The sequence below is a fragment of the Channa argus genome, chromosome 3, assembly GCF_033026475.1.
Source record: "Channa argus isolate prfri chromosome 3, Channa argus male v1.0, whole genome shotgun sequence".
NCBI lineage: Eukaryota > Metazoa > Chordata > Actinopteri > Anabantiformes > Channidae > Channa > Channa argus.
The window spans coordinates 26,453,726-26,473,683 of NC_090199.1; the positions used below are offsets into that span (position 1 = coordinate 26,453,726).

General features: G+C 41.8%; 1 protein-coding gene across 4 annotated transcripts in view; it reads left to right on the forward strand.

The window, feature by feature from the left end:
• rptor (regulatory associated protein of MTOR, complex 1) overlaps positions 1-19,958 on the forward strand; it is a 142,440-nt gene that overhangs the window by 119,470 nt on the left and 3,012 nt on the right. For 2 of the 4 annotated variants that reach the window (XM_067498392.1, XM_067498391.1), the window contains 10 exons: positions 1,770-1,875; positions 5,181-5,295; positions 5,436-5,560; positions 6,500-6,625; positions 9,919-9,966; positions 15,846-15,952; positions 16,605-16,732; positions 18,609-18,695; positions 19,190-19,306; positions 19,639-19,768. In XM_067498392.1, coding sequence (XP_067354493.1) covers positions 1,770-1,875; positions 5,181-5,295; positions 5,436-5,560; positions 6,500-6,625; positions 9,919-9,966; positions 15,846-15,952; positions 16,605-16,732; positions 18,609-18,695; positions 19,190-19,306; positions 19,639-19,768 — 1,089 coding nt within the window. The remainder of the gene's footprint in view (positions 1-1,769; positions 1,876-5,180; positions 5,296-5,435; positions 5,561-6,499; positions 6,626-9,918; positions 9,967-15,845; positions 15,953-16,604; positions 16,733-18,608; positions 18,696-19,189; positions 19,307-19,638; positions 19,769-19,958) is intronic. The other 2 variants (XM_067498389.1, XM_067498390.1) reach the window with 2 other exon arrangements.

Below are 19,958 nucleotides of genomic sequence, written 5' to 3' on the forward strand. Positions count from 1 at the left end.
CATACATTACAAGAATGTGGAATACACAGTAGTAGTAGTGAAGTAACATGACATAGCTGTAGATGTGTGTGGGTGTGTGTGTCAGGCTGTTTAGCATTCTGTGGGCGTGGGTGGCCTCGCTGTGGAAATGTGCTTCATAAGCACATACCCTGGCAACCAGCATCAAAGCATACACACACACAATTTAGTTTCCTCTGTTGTTTACACTCATTTGTCTATTAAATAAGCTAATAGCAAAGTTTTTAATTTACAACTTTAATACATTTAGCAGAAAAAAGACATAAATCAGCTTGATATTACATTCTGCATATTTAATGCCAATGTTAAAAAAGGGAGTGATTTGCTTCTCTTAAAATTAAGCAAGCACAAAATCTGTGGGGGCCATTTTGTTACATAAGACTTAATAAAGTTAATACTTTTCATATTGTCCCTGTGCTCAACAGATGTGATCGAAGTGAACTCGACACCTGGACTCATTATCTGAGTGGCCTCATGAGCTTCACTTAACACTGTAGTTGGCAAAGCAATCAAGCACTGTGCTATGATGAGAAAAGTTAAAAACTTTTATATAACCAGCGAGAGCGCTGATTGCACTGGGAAACTTAGTGTGACCTGACCCGGTCAGGGTCTATGAAGGCATTTGCTCTTTGTCTGAGATAGATTTGATCAAACTGTTATCGGTCTCTGTGCTTGACGTATTGAGGTGGATTAGCGGTGTACTCAGCGTAGCTTAGCATAGAGATTGGAAGCACAAAAGATGGGATGGAAACTAGGACGAAAAACCTACTGTACCAACTACTAAGCTCATTAATAATACATTGTATCTCATTTGTTTGATCCATACACAGTTGCAGTCTTGTCAACACAAGGACATTTCCAGATGTGGTGGTGTTTTGCCTTTTCAATGACTCCACTCAATTATGTTCTCACTAAATCCAGAGCCGTACAGTATCTTCCCGTGCTGAACAGAAGCGTTAGGTGGACAAGCAAAGAGATGCTAACCAGCATAAACTATGGGTTTATTTAGACAGATGGAGACCCCTCTCTGTACAATTAAGTCTGGTGGCCACTCACAATACTTCAAATAAACATCTGCTTTGGCCCAGAATGCAAACAGTTAACCACTATTATTTAAGGAAAAAAAAAAAAAAAAGACACCTGTAAAATTATTTAGAGGACACGTCCTACGGCAAAGCTTTCAGGGATTATTCTGTGTGTTATGGACCCGCATTGATGAAATGTGTTCAGAGTCTAGAACAGCTGTAATTGGCTGAACAGGTGGTAGCAAGAACAAAAACATGTATTCACACCTGCAGTGGGCCGCACAGTGCAGAAGCAGACCAGGAAGACAGACTCTCAGTCTTGTTATTTAAATTTTCTTTACAAGAAAAAGTTGCCATTTGGTGTCAGGTATCCATCTCATATAAGTGCCTTTATGATATTAATCAAGTTTTTATACACATATAACAATATAGTTTGTTTCTATCTCATATTTGACAGAAATTCAGTTTAAATGTAATTTATTGTCTAAGCAATCAAAGTTTGTTTGTTTGTTTTCGGCATCTTTACTGAGTATGCAACCTATTTAATGCACTGCAAGGACATTTTATTTATATGGTACTTCATGGTATTTCATGGCCAGATTCAGCACAGTGTGCCTCACAGAGCACACAGGCATAAACACAAAAGCCATCTGCTCTTTCATAGAGATGCTAGAAATGCTGGGGATCATGTGATCACTGTCTTTCTTTTCTATCCAACCCTCTCAGATCCCAGAGGAGCATGACCTGGAGAGTCAGGTGCGGATGGAGCGGCAGTGGAGGTTTCTGAGAAATGCCCGAGTGAGGAGGCAGAGCCGAAGCATCACACAAAGAGGTCAGTAACGAACACAAACAGAGACCCTTTCCCCTGTAAGCCTTAACAACCCAAACTAAAAAAGCTAAAAAGAACTAACCCAAATCTCGCGTGGGAGAAGTTGTAATATGAAAACGTACACTAAAAGCGACAGCCCTTCATTCTCACGCAACTCATTAGGTTAGTTGAGCCTCATTCAGCTTATAGTTTTGGTCCATCGAGTGTGGAATTACATTACAGCTTCATAAAAGCGTCTCTGGCTGCATGTTCTGCTTTGTTCAGTGCATTATTTGCCAAAGCTATAGTATAACCAACTATATCTCCTCAAGCGCTATAGGGCAGTTACTTTTTCCAGTACTTGTACTTTTAGACACATTTTTAGGGTCGTTTTACTTATACAGAGGAAATTACTATACTTTCCTTCCGCTTTATTTGTTGTTCAGTTAAGTGTTGCATTTTGCAGATGACTATTCTTAGGACAAAATCTGACTCGACTAGAAGTCTTTCTTGGACTTGTATTGAATTTGTGTGCTTTTACCACCTTAGTTACACTACGAATGTTTCTAGCAGGAGATTACTAGGGTACATCTCAAAAAGCACTTCTCGTAGTTGCGTCTGCATGTTTATACAGTAAAGAGAATAGGATGCTTTTTCTCATCTGAGGCCAACATGAGAGTACGTTGTTTTTGTACACTGTAAATTTAGAAAAACTACTAGGCTAATGACTTTTTCGTCAAAGTAGCTGTCAGCACATGTTGAATCCACATTCAACAATTCCCAAAACGTTCCAAAACCAAAGCTTAACATATGTTAAGAAATCCCTGAAAAACCATGTCCCATGCCTCCTTCTTTTCTCTCGTAAGACTTTCACTGGGCCCTCCAGAAATATTTCTGACAGCCCTTTGCACATACGCGGTGCCACCTACCCACTCTCATTTTACATGGCTCAGTTTTAGATTAGCTGAGAAGGTTTTTCCCCTGCTCTGCTCAGCCCACTGGCAGGCTTATATAATCCAGCCAGTCAGAACAGAGTGAAGGAGGGTTTGGGGGGTAAGGAGACAGAAGCTAACACAAACAGGTTCACAGAAAACTGAAGAAGAAATACTGCTTAAAGAGCCGTTATAAGAATAATAAGTAGTTTTTGGAATGATAAATCATCCCAAACTAATTCAGCGGAGCCCCAGAATAAAAATATAAACATGACATTATGCATAAAATGACCTCTTTAAGATTGAAAGTCTGCAACTGAATGCACAAAACCCCTAAAACAGAGTTTGCAAGCAGAAACCTAAATATACAAGCTTAGAAAATTAAGTTTCCAGGGACAAAACTCAAGCACCCTTTTATGCATGATAGGATATTTCATAAGCAGCTACACTCAGCAGAAGTGCTGTAAAACCCACTGTCTGCTGTCTGACTGGCACCAACTGACAGTTGCTGGTAGGGAGAGAAATAAATCACTGATGGACAGGAAATAGTCCCTGTAGGAGTCTAAGCATTATGGGACATTCTTACCAGTTTTTCTCATTAGTAGAGCGACTGTGGGCTGTAGTATCAGTGCTAAGATGTTTCAGCAGGATTTGGAAACTCCAGATGGTCCAAAACAGGCCAAATTGGGACACATCGCAGGTGTGGATGTTCCAGGTTTCTTCTCTTTTAAAGCATGTGTACAATTCTGGAACTGGAGGAATGAAAGAGGAGATATTAAATCCATAGAAACACCCTCTTTGTGAGTCACAGGACCCTTTTAACACACTTCCAAACCCACAAATTAAAGAGCATATAAACGCTCCCCAAATCTAGAGGGCTTTCTCATAGAGAATAGCTAATACCCCCCAACGTCATTGGCAGCCCCGTTCTCTCTCTCTCTCTCACACAAACACACACACACACAGTCACGAGGCTACTGGCGTCAGAGCTGAGGTTTGCTCACGCATGTCTGTCTTTCTGACTGCTTGCTAAATCATTGAATTCCCCTCTATCCACATAGTTTTCTGAAAGAGAGCAGTAGTAGGGTTGCCCTCATTCAGTCTTTTCCCCCCAGAGAGAAAAGAGATGTGAGGCAAAGAGGAGAGGGGTTGGGATGAAAGGAGAAAGAGAGTGAGGATGGAGGAGAGATGGCGTAGGAAAGCTGGGAGTATTTGGAGAAGAAATGGATGAAGAAAATGGAGAGAAAGAACTTGGTTTATAAACCTGATTTGACTTGTTGCAAAATTTACACACATCAGCATGCAGTTCTGAAATCCTCGGGGTAGTTTCAGATTTTGTAGTAGTTCTTTATCCAATGTGCCATCGGAGAGCACAAACAAAAGCAAATCAATGACGACTTTGCTCAGCTTTTAACTGCAGGCCTCAATTTCTTTCATCCACTTTGCGCTCGAGCTAAATTTTTCCATCACAGGCGCACATGTGATGAATTCGTGATGGGTTTTTCCTCATTCTTTTTCCATCTCATTACGGTGGTCCCAAGAGTGCGTTCAGGTAGCCAAGGACAAGCTGGCAAACTGACATGTGGTGTTGCTATGACAACATATGGTGAGGCAGTGAAGGTATCACTTGCATCAGCGCCTTGGCACCGTGTTGTACTCATGTTGAAACTTGCCAAAGGGGAACACAACAAGACTGTGTTGTGTTTTTTTGCATTTTTTTTCCCCCCAGCTACCTTGAAATCTCCTACAATATATGGTGTCCAGCATGATGTTGCTTTTGTCTTGCTCTGCCTCAAGTTGTTTTTGTATTGCCATCCTTGCAATGCTGTAATCTTTTTTTTTCAGTTGTTCGTTTCCCTATGTTGTGCTTGCTGTGTATTTATTCACTCTCCTGTTAATCTAAAGAGTTCAGTATTTCTATTATTGTTAACAAATCCCCAGAAAACACCCAAATTTACAATAAATTACTACATCACACCCAATACTAAAATCAGATAAATGATGTTCCTCTTGTTGGCCACAAAAACATTAATATTAAAAAGAATCTGTGACCAGAAAAATATTTCTGAATACTTTGTGCAAACTAACTGTATCCGGCACCTGTTTTTACACGTCGGTTTTCAGCAGTCTTTGTGTCTTACATTCAACTTGTGCAAATTTTGGCAAAGAAAATTTTAAGTAATATACGAAACAAACCAACAAAGACCCGTTACTGTGGAAACTCAGCGTGGGGAGATAAACAGCAGGTAAAAGTGGAGCCAGTTAGTAAATCCACAAAAATACAAAATAATCCCTTCTTAAGAATTTCTTTCAGTTCATAGTTCTGATGATAGCAGGATGTGGTATGACTTGCTCCCATTCTGGCTTGTTTCTCCCGCCTTCCCCACCCTGTTACAGGTGTTTCCCGTCTGGATGATCAAATATTCATCAACCGTAACCCTGGAGTACCATCTGTTGTGAAGTTTCATCCCTTCAACACCTGCATCGCTGTGGCCGATAAGGACAGCATCTGGTCAGAGACGCACATCGACGCCGACAAAGAAAATCACTTTGACATCAAGAAACAACTTCTGATCCTTTTTCAGAGTTGATGGTTTAAAATGGTTTTAAATAATCACATTATGGTATCTCTGCCTGCTTGTGTCTGCCTAGTTTCTGGGACTGGGAGAAGGGTGAGAGGCTGGACTACTTTTACAATGGAAACCCTCGTTACACCCGCATCACTTCTATGGAGTATCTGAACGGGCATGACTGCTCTTTACTGCTTACTGCGACAGGTTTGAACCATGCATACGTATGTGTACATTAACCAGGAAAAATCATAATACTGCAGCGTGAAAAAAAAAATCTGGTTGAAAATGAATAAAGGGTTGTTTTTTTTTTCTTCAGTAAACAAACACTACACACACCAGCACAGTGGAAATCACAGCGGGACTCATCTGTAGCAGCAACAAGCCTTAAACACTTGACTCTTACCCCCCCGCAAACACACACTCGTGTATTCATCATCATTTATCAACAGAACAAAGCAATTACCTTCCATGGCTTTATCTTCATAACCCAAAGGAACTGTGTAAACCATCACTACATTAAAACATTTATCTTGTTTTGCCTTAACACTCAAACATAAAACTAAGAATAACGTGCGTATTTCATCGCACACCTCCTGGAACCTTGGTAAAAGCTTAGGGATTATTACATTTAAATTCCACCTCATCAAAATGTAATGTGCGCCGTTCAGCATCAGTCATGCTCTGAAGGATATCAGGGAGGACATTAGTTATGAAAATATACAGCTTTAAAAAAGTGAAATGCATAATGCAAAACAAGTGGAGATGTTTATGGGCTCTGCTAATGTGCTTATAGAGAGGCTGCATGTGTTTTATCCTAAGCCCAGTGAGTTTCAGCCTCACAGTCATTAATGATGCTGGTCTACAGTCTCTATTGATTATTTTGTAAGAAGAGTGTGTATGTGTCTGTATGGTTAGGTCACACACCTGTCTTGTCTGTTTTCAAAGTTTTCTTCTTCTCCACTGTTCAATACACTTCCAAATCCATTGGGATTACAAACTAAGTGTTGGAGCCGTGTGCTGCACCTCATTCTGGTGTTTGCCATTGTTCCTCACCTATCCCTCTTTTTATCCACATTCATTTTGTGGCTTTCACTCCTCACGTCCCTCTTTCCTCTCTGTAACCCCCTCCCCATCCCCCACCAGATGATGGAGCGTTACGTGTGTGGAAGAACTTCGCCGACCAGAAGAACCCAGAGATGGTGACCGCGTGGCAGGGCCTCTCTGACATGCTGCCAACTACCAGAGGTCAGCCCTCCACCAGCACTCACAGTAAAGATCAATGCTCTAATTTACTCTCTGTCACCCATCATCCCATAGTCCCACAGTGTAATACATACTTGAGACCGTCACTGACCGCTCCACTGTTCAACCCATCTCAGTCACACTTCCACACTTCCTCACATACAGAGCAGCCAGGTGGCATGGAGATTTCCTGCAGTGCATTTATTGAGGAGACCAATTTTGAGTCCGGCAACTTATAACTGCAGTCGCTTTTTGGATTATGTGGGTTCAACCACTGTAGAATTAGCTGTGTAATTTGGTCAATTCAAGCGTAAGATTTTGCACTTCCATCCCATTTTTAAAAAAATGTTTTTCAGTAGAAATATACTTAAGAAATTCTGGAGAGGTGCTGCCGACACCATCTGTAGAGTTTAAGACTTAATGAACATCATTGGCAGCAGTGCAGGGCTCGGCCTTCTAATCAGAGAATTTTAACCATGTCTTATTTATTCTTATGTGTCATATTTATTTTTAATTATTATTATTTAATGCATTGTTTTTTTAAAGTTAAATCATATATATGGTTTTTCTTAGTTTGATTATTTGGCACAAAAAACACATGAGAGACGGTGTTGCTGAGCTCACTATCCCTGCACCATGCAGTACTTCTTCATTTTCTTAGGTCTGAGCTATTGGATAAATGTGTAGTCATTGTGAACTTGCCCTCAGAAGTTTATAGATTTCATACAAGAAATGTGTCAAAAACTTTTGAAGTAGCAGATGCTGAGCCTTTGACAACCAGCCAGGGAGCCGGTCTGATTACTGAATAAGTCAGAAGAACTATGTCAGTGTTTTTTCCTGTATGTGTGAGCACACATGGAGCCGACCAATACACTGTTAGAAGTGTGACAGAGTGTCACACAGTGTCATTGTGATAACGGATTTGATCTGATGCAACGAACTGAAAATTGAAGCCAACTGTACTTGCATAAAGACGGTACAACGTTTTTTTTAACATTAGTGTCAGGTTTTGAATTTTGATTCGGTACTCGGGGACTTTGGTTCCGTAGAAATAAGTCAAAACTAAATTCATGACATCTTAAAGCCTATTTTCACCCCCCACCTGTCCGACCACATCCATCACTGTCACGTCAGACAAAGTTGGAGGCAAGTTTAATTTGTTAGGAAGGTTTTTTTTAAAAACACAAACTGAATCATGAAGAGTAACCGGCATTAGTCATTCTTCACTTAGAGGGTTGTGTGTGTGTGTGTGTGTGTGTGTTGCATCAATATAATTGACCATTTTAAACATGGAGTGTGGACACGCGATGGATTTTCTGCTATGTTTACCTTCTTGGTCGTGACACACTTCTATAATTCGTGAGGCAGAGTTATTCACAAATATTTGAACCAGGCCTGACACCCACAGCACACACTTGTCAATCCACCCACTTGTGCGTTTTTGCGGGTTGCTCTCTACACTGCTCCACAATTTTCTGCCTCAAGCATTTCTCAGACATACTTTCTGGGTCAGGAAACTTTTTAGGGAAGACTGTGACAGCCGCAGAAGTGATTGTGTGTTTCTCTGGGTCCCGGAGAACGTGTTTGGTAAAGCAGTAATTAACTTTCACAGATTTGGCTTGAAAAAAGTTTTTAAATGACGTGCGATCCTCTGAATTAGCATGGACAGGTGTAATGGCAGTGTTGTGTGGGTGAAAAACTTCCTATGGAATAAGACACACATTTGGCTAATTGATAGAAACGAGAGCAGAGCTGTCAGGGTGAGTGACTGGCTGACTGGATATTTGCAGGGAGGTTTGGACCAGATACTGCATATGAGTCTCTGGCATTACAAAGCCACAGAGTCACCAAAGCTGCGAGGGGACCCACAAAGAGGGGACACACTTAACTAGCATCACTGTCTGTCTGCCTCTCATGACACAAATCACCCTGAGAGACTTGTCCTCTGCGGTGGACTCTCCTGCACTGAGCCGCAGCCTTGTTTTCACTAAGACCTTAACATTTAATGGTGTGCTTGTTATCCTGGATGAGTTGTTCGTGACAGGGGCTGTGTAGGCTCTGTATTCCGACTAAAGTGGAAGCATCAATTTTAATATAAACAGCCAGTCAGCTGAGATGTTTCCTGGAAAAGTTGACACTGAAGAGTCCAGCTACAGCTCAGATCTTCTTTTTTTTTTTAACTTCAGCAATATCTGCAATCTCTTTCTCTCTCTCTCTCTCTCACTCACTCACTCACTCACTCACTCACTCACTCACTTACACACAGTTTTTCCTGTTGCAGTCACACACACATACACCACCCCCTGCCTCCTGGCCTAGTAATCAGTTAAGTTATTGTCATTACTTGGAACATCTTTCAGATATAGTACAGTGATTATTTGCTTGTGTTTAGAATTTTAAGGATTTTTAGCATTGCCTCAGAGTCGCTGCATTAAATATTTAAAAGCCCTATGAAATATTACACAAGTCTGTCTTTATGCAGCTAGAAACCTGCTCTACCTCTGCAGGCAGTTGCTGCAAGACTCCGAACGTTTCTCAAGGAGATGCTGGCACGCACACACCTGAACAACCCGTCCTCAGTCATTCTGTCCCCATTGTCCAATAACATGCTCATGTGGCGTTTTTCATCACTGAACCATCTCAGTGGAGTCTGTGTCTGTGTGGCTTGTTGTTATTTTGCTGTTTCAGTGATATTGTTTTGTGTTCGTCACCCCCTGGAGAGAGGCTGAACAAGGCAGCAAAGGAGTTTTCCCAGTGACTTACACCTCCACAACAACAAATCATGCCACCTCACGTCAAATCAATAAATCCCTTCATTGAATTACACACACCTTCACACAATCCCAGAGCCCTCTCCAGTCTGCCAGCGGCTCCACCCTGTTTGCTTTTTTTTGCCCCCCTTGGGGTGATGGAGTTTGGAAATCTGTGACCTGCAGGTTTGTAAGGTGGGGGACCACGTGCCGCTTCGCTATCCTCTGTTTGTGATGCAGAGGCAGCCCCACTGCTCATGCCTCCCTCTGTCATTGTTTGATCCTACTATATCACTGTTAGTCGTCTGGGAGGGGCCTTGATGGGGAAAATGCAGCCTTGTTCATCCATCTGCTTTCTGAATGCATGGGAAGTATTACTAAAGAAGTCATCCTTTTTAAGTGTGAATGTGTGGGTGTGCATGCACAGGGGTCTTTGCTAATTTGTTGCTTGCTTTGTTGCATTTCCGCTTTCCTCCTTCCCCTCCCCTCCTCCTCCTCCTCCTCCTCCTCCTCCTCCTCCTCCTACTTTCCTCCCTTTCATTTGCCCTCCCCCTTTCCCCCTGCTCGCAGGTCTGGCCAGAAGGGTCTCCATCTATCTTGACAGAAGTAAGCAAGGAGGTGAGTGTCCTTCTCTTCTCTACACCCTCACTCCTAGAGCAAAGGTGCTGCACTAAAGAGCTGGCAGCATGCCCCTCGTGTGTTTTCTTTTATTCCCCTGGCCACCGAACACCTTCCCACATTTTTTCACCTGTACAGCGGTGCTCCATCACTTCATCCGTGGCAGCCACCTCAAAGGTTAGAGGATCCAGCATGAAGAAAAATGACACAAAATGTCCTTGTACATGCAGCTGAGAAAGTATAAATCTAAGCACTGCTTTCTTTAGTTGTGTAGTTGCTGTTGCTGAGCTACAGTTAGACAAGAACCGTTTAGGAAAGGGGCACAATTGTATCTGGTATATGGACTGAAATCCATATCAAAGCCCTCATTCAAATGAAGGCTTATTTAAAGAACAAGAAAATTGCTGGTCTTTGCTCAGGCTAAAATCACTGCTCCAAAAAGATTCTGCCCCATTACTCATCTACACCTTAAAATGGCTCCTCTCATGTATAAAAAAAAAAATACACTAATTTAAGCTGGTCCCATAGGTATCCCAGTTTAATTGGGTGCATGTTGGTCCTGTGTGATTTTTAATAGCACAGAGCCACAGAGTGAGGCATCAGCCTGAGGGATCAGCCTGTTAAACTCCAGAGGAACCAGTGAAATTAGACGATTCCAGTTGGCACAGAGTGGAGAAACTATTCCCGCAGCTATTGCAGCTGCATTAGTATGCAGAGGGTGTCATCAGAGGAAGGGGTCTGGGTAAAAATATGAGGGGCATGGCTTCCAGGTGGAAGGGTGTGAATTTGTGGTCAGGCCAGAGAGGGGGTTAAAAGATCTGGATACATAGACAGGAAGAGGAGAGATGGAAAGAAAAATATATAGAGGTTGGATAGAAAGAAAATAAATAAACCAAGAGAATCAAAAAGTAACAGACTGCTTGAAAAGAAGGTCACAGTGCTTGTTGCAGATTGGAGTGAAGCACACAAGACACCACAAACCCTGATACTCTTTACACAGAGTTTTCATCAGCGTTTGTTCAGGAGTCCGAGGGAGTGAAGCACACAGACTTCACATCCCTGCAGATTAGATTGAGACCTGATCTAATTACCTTCTGATCCACATACTGTTAATAATGTTTCAACAAGGTTTTTTCCTCCTTTTATTACTAACCCTTCGCATTCAAACTCTGCAGTTGTACTGCAGATAGGCGGTTTTTTTGTTTCTTGTGCTGTCTGTCTATTTTTTTTTTGTGGTCCATTTTTCCTTTGGCTACAAGAGTTAAAAGTAGGTCAACCCTATTCTCTCTGGCTTCATGGATACAGATGTCTCACTCTGCATTCTTTGTTAACATTGGGGCCCTGAGGATATGGTCAATCAGAGCTTGAGGACTCATGTCATTTAAAAGAAAATAAGACAAATACATGCTTGGTTTCCAGTAGAGTTTGGGTCTCTGCAGTACCAGCTCTTAGTACTAGTGCTCTGTGGTGCTAGTGTGGCTATGCTTTAGCAGCACCAGAAGGTCAAATCAAACCTTGTAAAGTGCATATTGGCTCCTGGTTTTATTGCAGGCAGAACTGTACATCGGTCGCAGATTGTTCATTTGCATAGTGAAACTGAAGCTTAGATCAAAGAAAAACTTTATTAATTTGTTCAAAATGCAAAAATTTAAAAAGTCAACCCTGTTGTGACTTTTGTAAATGTGCTTGAGAAATTCCTTCCAGTCTCCTGTCCACAATAATCGGCTTAGTAAGTGATAATGTCATGGAGGCTGTGCTGTATTTTACAAGGTCGTTACGCCAGGCAGACCAAAGCTTTTTACCTCCCTGGATGCCAGGCCTCAGCCTCTTAAGGTCAGGAAGATGCCGCTCAGAGCGCTCCCACAGATAATGCCATCTCCACATGCATGGCCAGCAAGTCCCCAGTGATACTGGATGTGTATTACCAGAGTCCCTGAGGAACTTGTCAAATCAAACAGAATGAATGGAAATAGGTGAAAGGAGTAAGGAAGAGTAGAACTAGTGTGGGAATGCTAGTCCATCGCTCAAGATAATAGTGCGGAGAATAAAAGAGAGGAGTGAAACAAAGATATTTCTGAATAGAAATAGAGAAATATATCACAAATTGCTGAGCATAGTGGCACTGTAATGAGATGATCTACCACAGCTGCTGGCAGCCCGACTATTAGTGGTGTTAAAAGTACCTTTTTTTTTAAGTAGTGGTATCAAAGATTCAACAAGGGAAAAGCCACTCTGCTAACAATATAATTACCATTTTGATGCTATTATTTGGAAGATTTGATCTCAGAGAGGCCAGTGGACAACGCTAAAAGACAGAATGTAGAGGGAAGCTATCTATACATCCACCTGCAAGGTGGTAGGATGTATAGCTTTGGAAATGTTGCCCACACTCTCTTGCTTCTGCTCTTCCTGCTCACATCTCAGTTCTCTATGTCCATATTGATTTCTGTGTGGGTAACTAAGGCATGCTCAGGCCCATAAAGGTTTCCTTTAAGGCTGAATTTTTCTCCTGTTTTGAGCAGCTGAGGTTTGGCGGCCGGACGCAGAAACCGAAGGCTGTAAGGTTGCAGATCTGTGAATCTGTAAGCTCTGGCCCCCTGGAGTGTCCCTGGACTCAGGGTAGATTTAGTCACTAGAAGTGGATAGACAAAAAAAAAAATGACATAACAAGGTAAATGGTGCGACGTCTGACTGGATCAAAAGGAGGAAAAGTAGATGGAAATGAAATGGCTGGATTATCAGTCAGGCAGAGCAGGCAACTGCTTTTATCCCCAGAACTCTGAACCAGAAGGTTTTTCTAGAATCTCATCTGGTTTTTGCGAAAACAAACTGACACAGTACCAAGTGGCATAGCTGGGACCTTCAGGTCGTTCGTTCATTACCTTTTAGCGTCCAGCCAATTTGGAACAGAACAGCTGTCTTTTACTGCTGGACATGACTCTGAAACATGACTCTGGTTTTGGGCCATAAAACTGAAACAATGAGCTGAAAAACACTAAAAAAAAAAAAAATGTAAAGGAGAGAGAAGTAACAAAGCTGTGTGTCATTTCTGTGCTTTTTTTTTTTTTTTTTACTTCAATCGATCCTTTTGAAATTACCATGTAGCCTACTCGTAAACCATTGTTAATCCAAAATATTGATTGAAGCTGCCTTAGGTTACTGAAACCATAACTACAAAATAAGATCCAAGTTAAAAGATACCAGAATTATTCTTCATCATCAGGGTCCTGTCTCGTGGAGATCTAACTCGACATAGTGTTTGATTACTCACTGCGGATTTGTACATGTTCACGTTTCCATTTTTGTGATCACTAAAAGATATGTGATCTGCACCTTTTGTTAAGGTCAAGAGTGTCATATAATAAAGTGACTGATAAAGCTCTTAGGAAGCTTTGATGAAATGTGAATTTTAGAGGAAATGCCTACGCACATTTCCGTGTGCTCGGGAACGTTCTCCACTCCACCCCTCTGATTGTAACCCAGATTTCCTCACTGCAGAGCTGCCAGCTTCAAAGGGAAAGCCTCCTCTCTTTTTACAGCCCCTGAAATGAGGCTGCTTCAAGTGTACTCACGCGCGACTGCGAACACGTCGCTGACTGAGCACAGTCTTGTGAAGTGTTTTTCCCTGCGTGCTATCCCCCCCTCCCCTCCCCTCCCCTCCATGCTCCCACGCTACCGGCGGTGTGACGTGACGCAGCAGAGGGTTTGAAGCCGCCGCATGGGGCTGGGGGTTTTCCTGACAACCCAAGCCAAGTAGAACAGTAGAGAGCCATGTCGCAGATGGTTCAGTAGAAGAAATGTGAGCTAAGTCACGACTCCGGAAGGAAACACCCGGGAGAGAAAAGTAGTGGGGAGGTGTACAAGCAACGTACATGTTCGCTGTTGTTCTTCAAGGGTTAAGAGGATAAAAGTTATCATTCATTTATACTTAGGAAGATCGATTTAGCATAATAAGGTGTAGTATTAAAGAACGAAATTGTTGTGTAAAGCAAGCTGGTGACATAGGCGGGTGAGCTGGAGATGGGTATTGAACGTGAAAAGGGGGGGAGGAAGTGACTAAGACAAATGGAGGAGGGAAGGGAGGAATTAAAGCATGGCGTGACGAGTTTCAAGGAGAGAGAACGGATGCTCAGTAGCATCAGTGGTAAAAGCACTGCCATGTACCTCACTTGTAAGTCACTTTGGATAAAAGCATCTGCTAAATGACTAAATGTAAAACAGTCTTATTGAAAGATCAAGAGTGTTTCCGTGTCATTTTGCTTTCCGGAATCCCGTCTTGCCCCGCCATCCCATCTCCTTCACAATGCAAACTTCCATTATAAAAAGAACGTTTGGACTAATATTTTCCACATCACTGTAGACCGATAAGGGTGTTGTCAAACCCAAGATTTGTGTCGTTACTATTTCTAAAGAAATGAATTTAAAGGCCCTGCTCTGCCATGTTCCTCATCTCTAATTCACGCATCTTTTCCTCTCTTGTCTCTATTGTTAGTTCTCAAAGAAAGCATACATTTCCCCAAAAGAAGGTTAAAGCTTTGGAAAAACAAAACAAGCAAGTGGACCTTGAGTCCAGTTACTGTTGGAAACGAACCGCTATTTGTTCGAAGTGTTTGCACAACATTGCATTCACTGTCTACACCTGCTTTGGATAATGTTAGAGATGCTTGAAGGTACATAATGCCATCGAAAAACCTCTTACAGCAAGCATGTTGGTACCTTTTCCACAAGGCTCCGTCGAAAGACAAATAGCCTGTGCTTCATTGAAACTGCGCAATGCCGAGTTCACCCTCGATTAATTTTCTTTGCGCTGCAGTTTGTTTTCACCAACGGTGAAGAGGAAGATGTGATCAATCATCCAAACTGTGATAAAGGTGCAAAGTAATTGATGTTGTTTAATTTGGTTGTACACAAGTTACAGAAAAGTCGACCACAACCCCCCCAACCATTACTGCCGAGCATGTCTCAGAAGCTGTTCCACAATCTGACAAGCTTTGTATCTGAAGCCCACTGACGCCTTTAGGCTGCAGCCAGAGGCCCCTGCCGGGCATCACAGAGTCAGCAGGGCCAAGTGTGGCTGAGATGGCACTGCTCACTTGATTCCTGCTGTGACTGCCAGTATACTGTATAAAGAGTCCTGCTGTCTTCAGCTTCTTCCCTCCTTCACTTCAGTGCCATTTCACTCATCTAAGCCAGAAATCTGCTTACGTGCTCAGTTCCAGGGTCAGTGTTTGCATCTCCCAGTGGTCGTCTTGTCGGGAAGGATGCAAAATGCAAAACTACACTTCCATCAGCATGAAGTCTGTCTTTATGTACTCGAGAGGGAAACTTTTAATAAAGCGCAGACTTTGTGACTGTGTGTGATGTGGAACTTGCATAAAAAGTTTTTTTCTTGTGCCCCCCCCACACACACACACACACACACTTTCTGCACATTTTGGATTATGTCTTTTATGAGGCAGGAAGCTGTAGCACTAATCTTTTAGTTGACTTGCTACATGTGGCAGCAAGAGCCTCGTGAAACCTTCAACAGATTGTGCGAGTTGTGTATTAGGCGATCAGCACATGTTCAGTGCGTTTAACAGCTGTGTGTGTGTGTGTGTGTGTGTAAGGGTTCCCTATTAATTCAGTTAAAAACAGTAAACGAAAACTGGATTTCACAAATTGTGTAGAAATTTTACTCCGTAATGGAATATTTTATGCTCCTGTGGCAGAAGCTTTTTTTTCAGTATTACTTGCTGATTAAAAAGCCACCGTTTTTAGTTTTCGTGGAACCAGCTGACGTCAAGGCTAAATGACTTGGTCTAATAACATCACACAGTACTTCTGTTCATGTCTGTGTTCTCTCTGCGCTATAAATGTTGTGCCATCCTGGGCTATAGGTGCAGGCATGGTCGTGGACTGGGAGCAAGAGACCGGTCTCCTCATGACCTCTGGAGATGTTCGAGTCATCAGGATCTGGGACACAGACAGGGAGATGAAGGTCCAGGTATTGAACTCACTCAACAGTGTGTTTGTATGATTCCTTCACAAATAAATAGAATCTTGGGATAAGTTGGACACCACAGAATCCATCCATTGTACCGTAATTGCCAGGCAGTAGCCAAGGGACAGAAAAGGATGCTTTCAAAAGGAAAGTCACAATGCCGAGACACAGTTTATCTATATATGCAGACTTAAAAGGAGGCTGGTCCCGAATTGAGACCCAGCTTTAGCATGTAACAGACTTGTTTTGCTCATAGTCATAAAGCACAAACTTTGAACTGAATTATTGACAGAGATGTTTGGTTGCAGTTATTGGTCCTGGCTGCTCTGAAAACTCATCAAAAACAGCTCAAATGGTTATAAAATAAAAGTTGTGCCTCTTGGTTTAAATCTCTTCATATTTGAGTTTATTTACTAATGCGGATCGGTTTTTGATTAAAATATGTGGCGTATCTGTCCCATTTTTCTTCCACCTCTGATCGTCCTCCTTATGGATGGACTTCATACATGGACAAATGGCCCAGCCTCACCTTTCTGCTGCATGTTGATGCTGGATCAAACACATGAAAATAGTTTTAATGTGAAATGACCGTTGTGGTGCCTTGCTGGGTTTATCTACAACCGTTAACGGAGGGATTTCTGTGTGTGTCCACCAGGACATCCCAACCGGTGCAGACAGCTGTGTAACCAGCCTGTCCTGTGACTCCCAGCGTTCACTCGTCGTTGCCGGTCTCGGCGATGGATCCGTCCGCGTCTTCGACAGAAGGATGGGTCCAAATGAATGGTAAAACACACACACACTCTTGCTGTAAAACCTTGACTGCATCAGAGTCAAATCACAGATTGATTCAAAGCATATTTGAATGTTATTTAAAATTCTCACATTATGGAAATACCTTGAGAGATGCACATACAACAGTTTCTTTGGGCATTACCTCCTACAGAGCTCTGTATTATTCACTTGTATTTTATATAATGTGGTGGAAATCTCCCTTCTGAGTTGCCACCTCTTCTTTAAATGGACCCTGGTAGCACCGTATCCCTCCGAGCTGGTTAAACATTATTTTAATTTCACTCCCAAAGGGGAAAAACAAAGCTGTTAAACCATGAAGTGGCCCATAAATCTCTAAATACAGCTGATTTAATAGTTCCCCTCAGGCGTGAAGTAACATCTTTCAGCAACTTTGTTGTTCCCCTGAGAATCGTCCAGGATTAGTATACAGACTCATACGGGTCATGTTTGGAAGATGTTTAGAAATATATATGTTGAACAGACAATAATCAGCCATTTACAATTTGTGTTTTTGGCTTCAGTCTATATGTTTGATCAGAAATGTAAAAATGTATTCTATAAGATCAGATGCATTTCCCACACCTGAAGTCAAAATGTACAGTGTTACTATGGGTGGCTGATTCAAAGACATCTTAAGATGGTTGCAGGGGTTTCAGCTCTCATTCCACCTCAGCCTCACCAAAATCCAGGAAGTCGTGATCACATGGTGTCACCCAGTGGTTTCTTATCAGTATTACATGCTGCACCAGAGAGACACCAACGTACCGGAGCTTTATTTTTCATGTATTTTTCTCTTAGTCATATTTAAAGACCTTTTTCTCATGACGTGAGCTGGCAGCTTCACCACACGCATGCAAGTTCATCAGCAACATCAGGCATCGTTTAATTCAATTCAGAATATTTCACGGTCATCGACACATATGCATAAACATGCCAAAAGTGGTTTTCATTCTTCTCTTCCTCATAATGATTTTGTGAATACATTACAAATTGATTTTCAAAATGTTTTTGGGCAAAACTGAATATAGTCACATCCAGGAGGTGGCAGAAGTACTTGGCGAAAAATTCAAGTCAAAGTCATATTTAAGTTATGGCACATTTAAAATGATGGAGGTTAAGCCAACGATATAAAAAAGAAACATCGACAGCCTGACACACACACACAAGCGGAACAAAAAGCAAAATCAGAAGCACAATGACAGATTATATCATCATGTAGAGAGATTTAGATGAACTAAAAACAACCAGCTCATTAAAGGCTGTTAAGAAAATCTTACATTGTTAAAATCTCTTTATATTGTAAAGTCTTTAAATCCAAAAAAATACTCCAGTACAAATAGAAATACTTCTTCACCTCTTTACACAAGTACAAAGTTTATGCACATGTTTCTTTCTGTTTCTGTTGAGAACATGAATGTAAAAGTCTACTGCAGAGTTGTTTATTTTTTGTTTTTCCAGAAATCATAAATAACATATTCAGGCCTTGTAAACGCTATAGTAATATCATCCTTTGACCATTGTTTTAATAGAAATATATTCCAAAATGGATCTTTATGTGGGGAGGTGCTGCTGATGTCCCCTGTGAAGTCTCCTGTAACAGTGTAGTTCGGATTTCTAATCAACAAGAATTTTAATGATTTCTCCTTAATTATAAGTTCTGCAGCTTCTTATTTAGTGAAGTTTGATCCTGACTAATGTCTGAAAAGCTGTGCAGAGCATGGAGGAGAACTGAATTCATTCTCTTGTGGACTTTTGGGTTTTTGAGCACTGTAGTTGTAGCTCTGCTGTTAATCCCAGTGAGTCAGGTGAAGAAACACACTCTTAAACACGATGGGAACTGGCATCTGTGTGTTTTGTGTCTTTGCAGTCGAGTGATGACCTACAGGGAGCACGGGGCCTGGGTGGTCAAAGCTCACCTCCAAAAGGAGACAGATGGACATATTATCAGTGTCAGGTATGTTCTTTGATATTGTCTCTTTGTCTGCCAACTGTAGGGTGTTTTTCAAACCTGCCTTGTCTAGTCTGGCTCAGTCGTACTCTGATTTGGTGGGATTTTTTTTTTTTTTACACAGCAGCAATGACATTGTTTGAATTCTAGAGCAGTTTGTTTGTGGTGAGAACATGATCTGACCTTCATCCCGTCCTTACCAGTCGATTTTTGCCAAATGTCTAGATTCTTTGGGTGAAGCAGTGTTTTCTTTGCAAGATGTTTTTCTTGTGACAGGGAAAGAAATAATCACAACACTTATGAGTTAATGGCACATGAGATTGAATCCACGTGGGTCACGTGGGTTGTTATATATGTGAAAGAAAACCGAACCAAAGGGGCCGAGTTTAGCACTGTTTCACACCAGAGTGAACAAACTGCAGGTTTGAAAACACCCTAAGAATCAAATACAGTAACGTAGCTGTTGTGTTGCCTGTACTGACTTTGCGGTTCCCTCCCAGCGTTAATGGAGACGTTCGATTTTTTGAACCACGGACCCCAGACTCCATCAAAGTGCTGCAGATGGTCAAGGGGTTAACAGCCTTAGACATCCATCCCCAGGCTAACCTGTTCGCCTGGTGAGTTTGTCTGTGAACTTTTGTTACTGGTTTGGACGTCAGTGTTTGTCCTCTTTTTATTTTTTTTCCCTCCTACTCTAGATCAAACGAACAGAGTAAAAATAACACGAGCACACAAATGTTGAATTTCTGCGTTTATCGTGCCTTTGAACTGGCCCACAGAAGATGATTTATAAAGTATTGGCTCTCGGCAAACGATTCATTTATCATATATCATTCTAATCAATGTCATGGACAACTTTTACTAAACAAGTCCCACACACTGCACACAGCATATGATTTATTTGATGTTCACAGTTCGCGCTCTCTCTGTTTTCTCCTCTGTCCTCCAGTGGATCCATGAACCAGTTTATAGCCGTCTACAATGCGAACGGTGATGTAATCAGCAACATAAAATACTACGACGGCTTCATGGGACAAAGGATTGGGGCCATCAGCTGTTTAACCTTCCATCCCTACTGGGTAAACCTGCACAGATTATCATGCATCAACAGATTCTAATCAGTTTTACATCTGCATCTCTATTGAAGACATTTACTCCAAATTTGGTACAGAGGGTTTGTTCTGGAGCTGCCAGAACAAACTGTTGGTCTTTGCCAAATTGCTCATTTTTAGGTAATAAAACTCTGATTTTTAACTGATGGTTAACTTC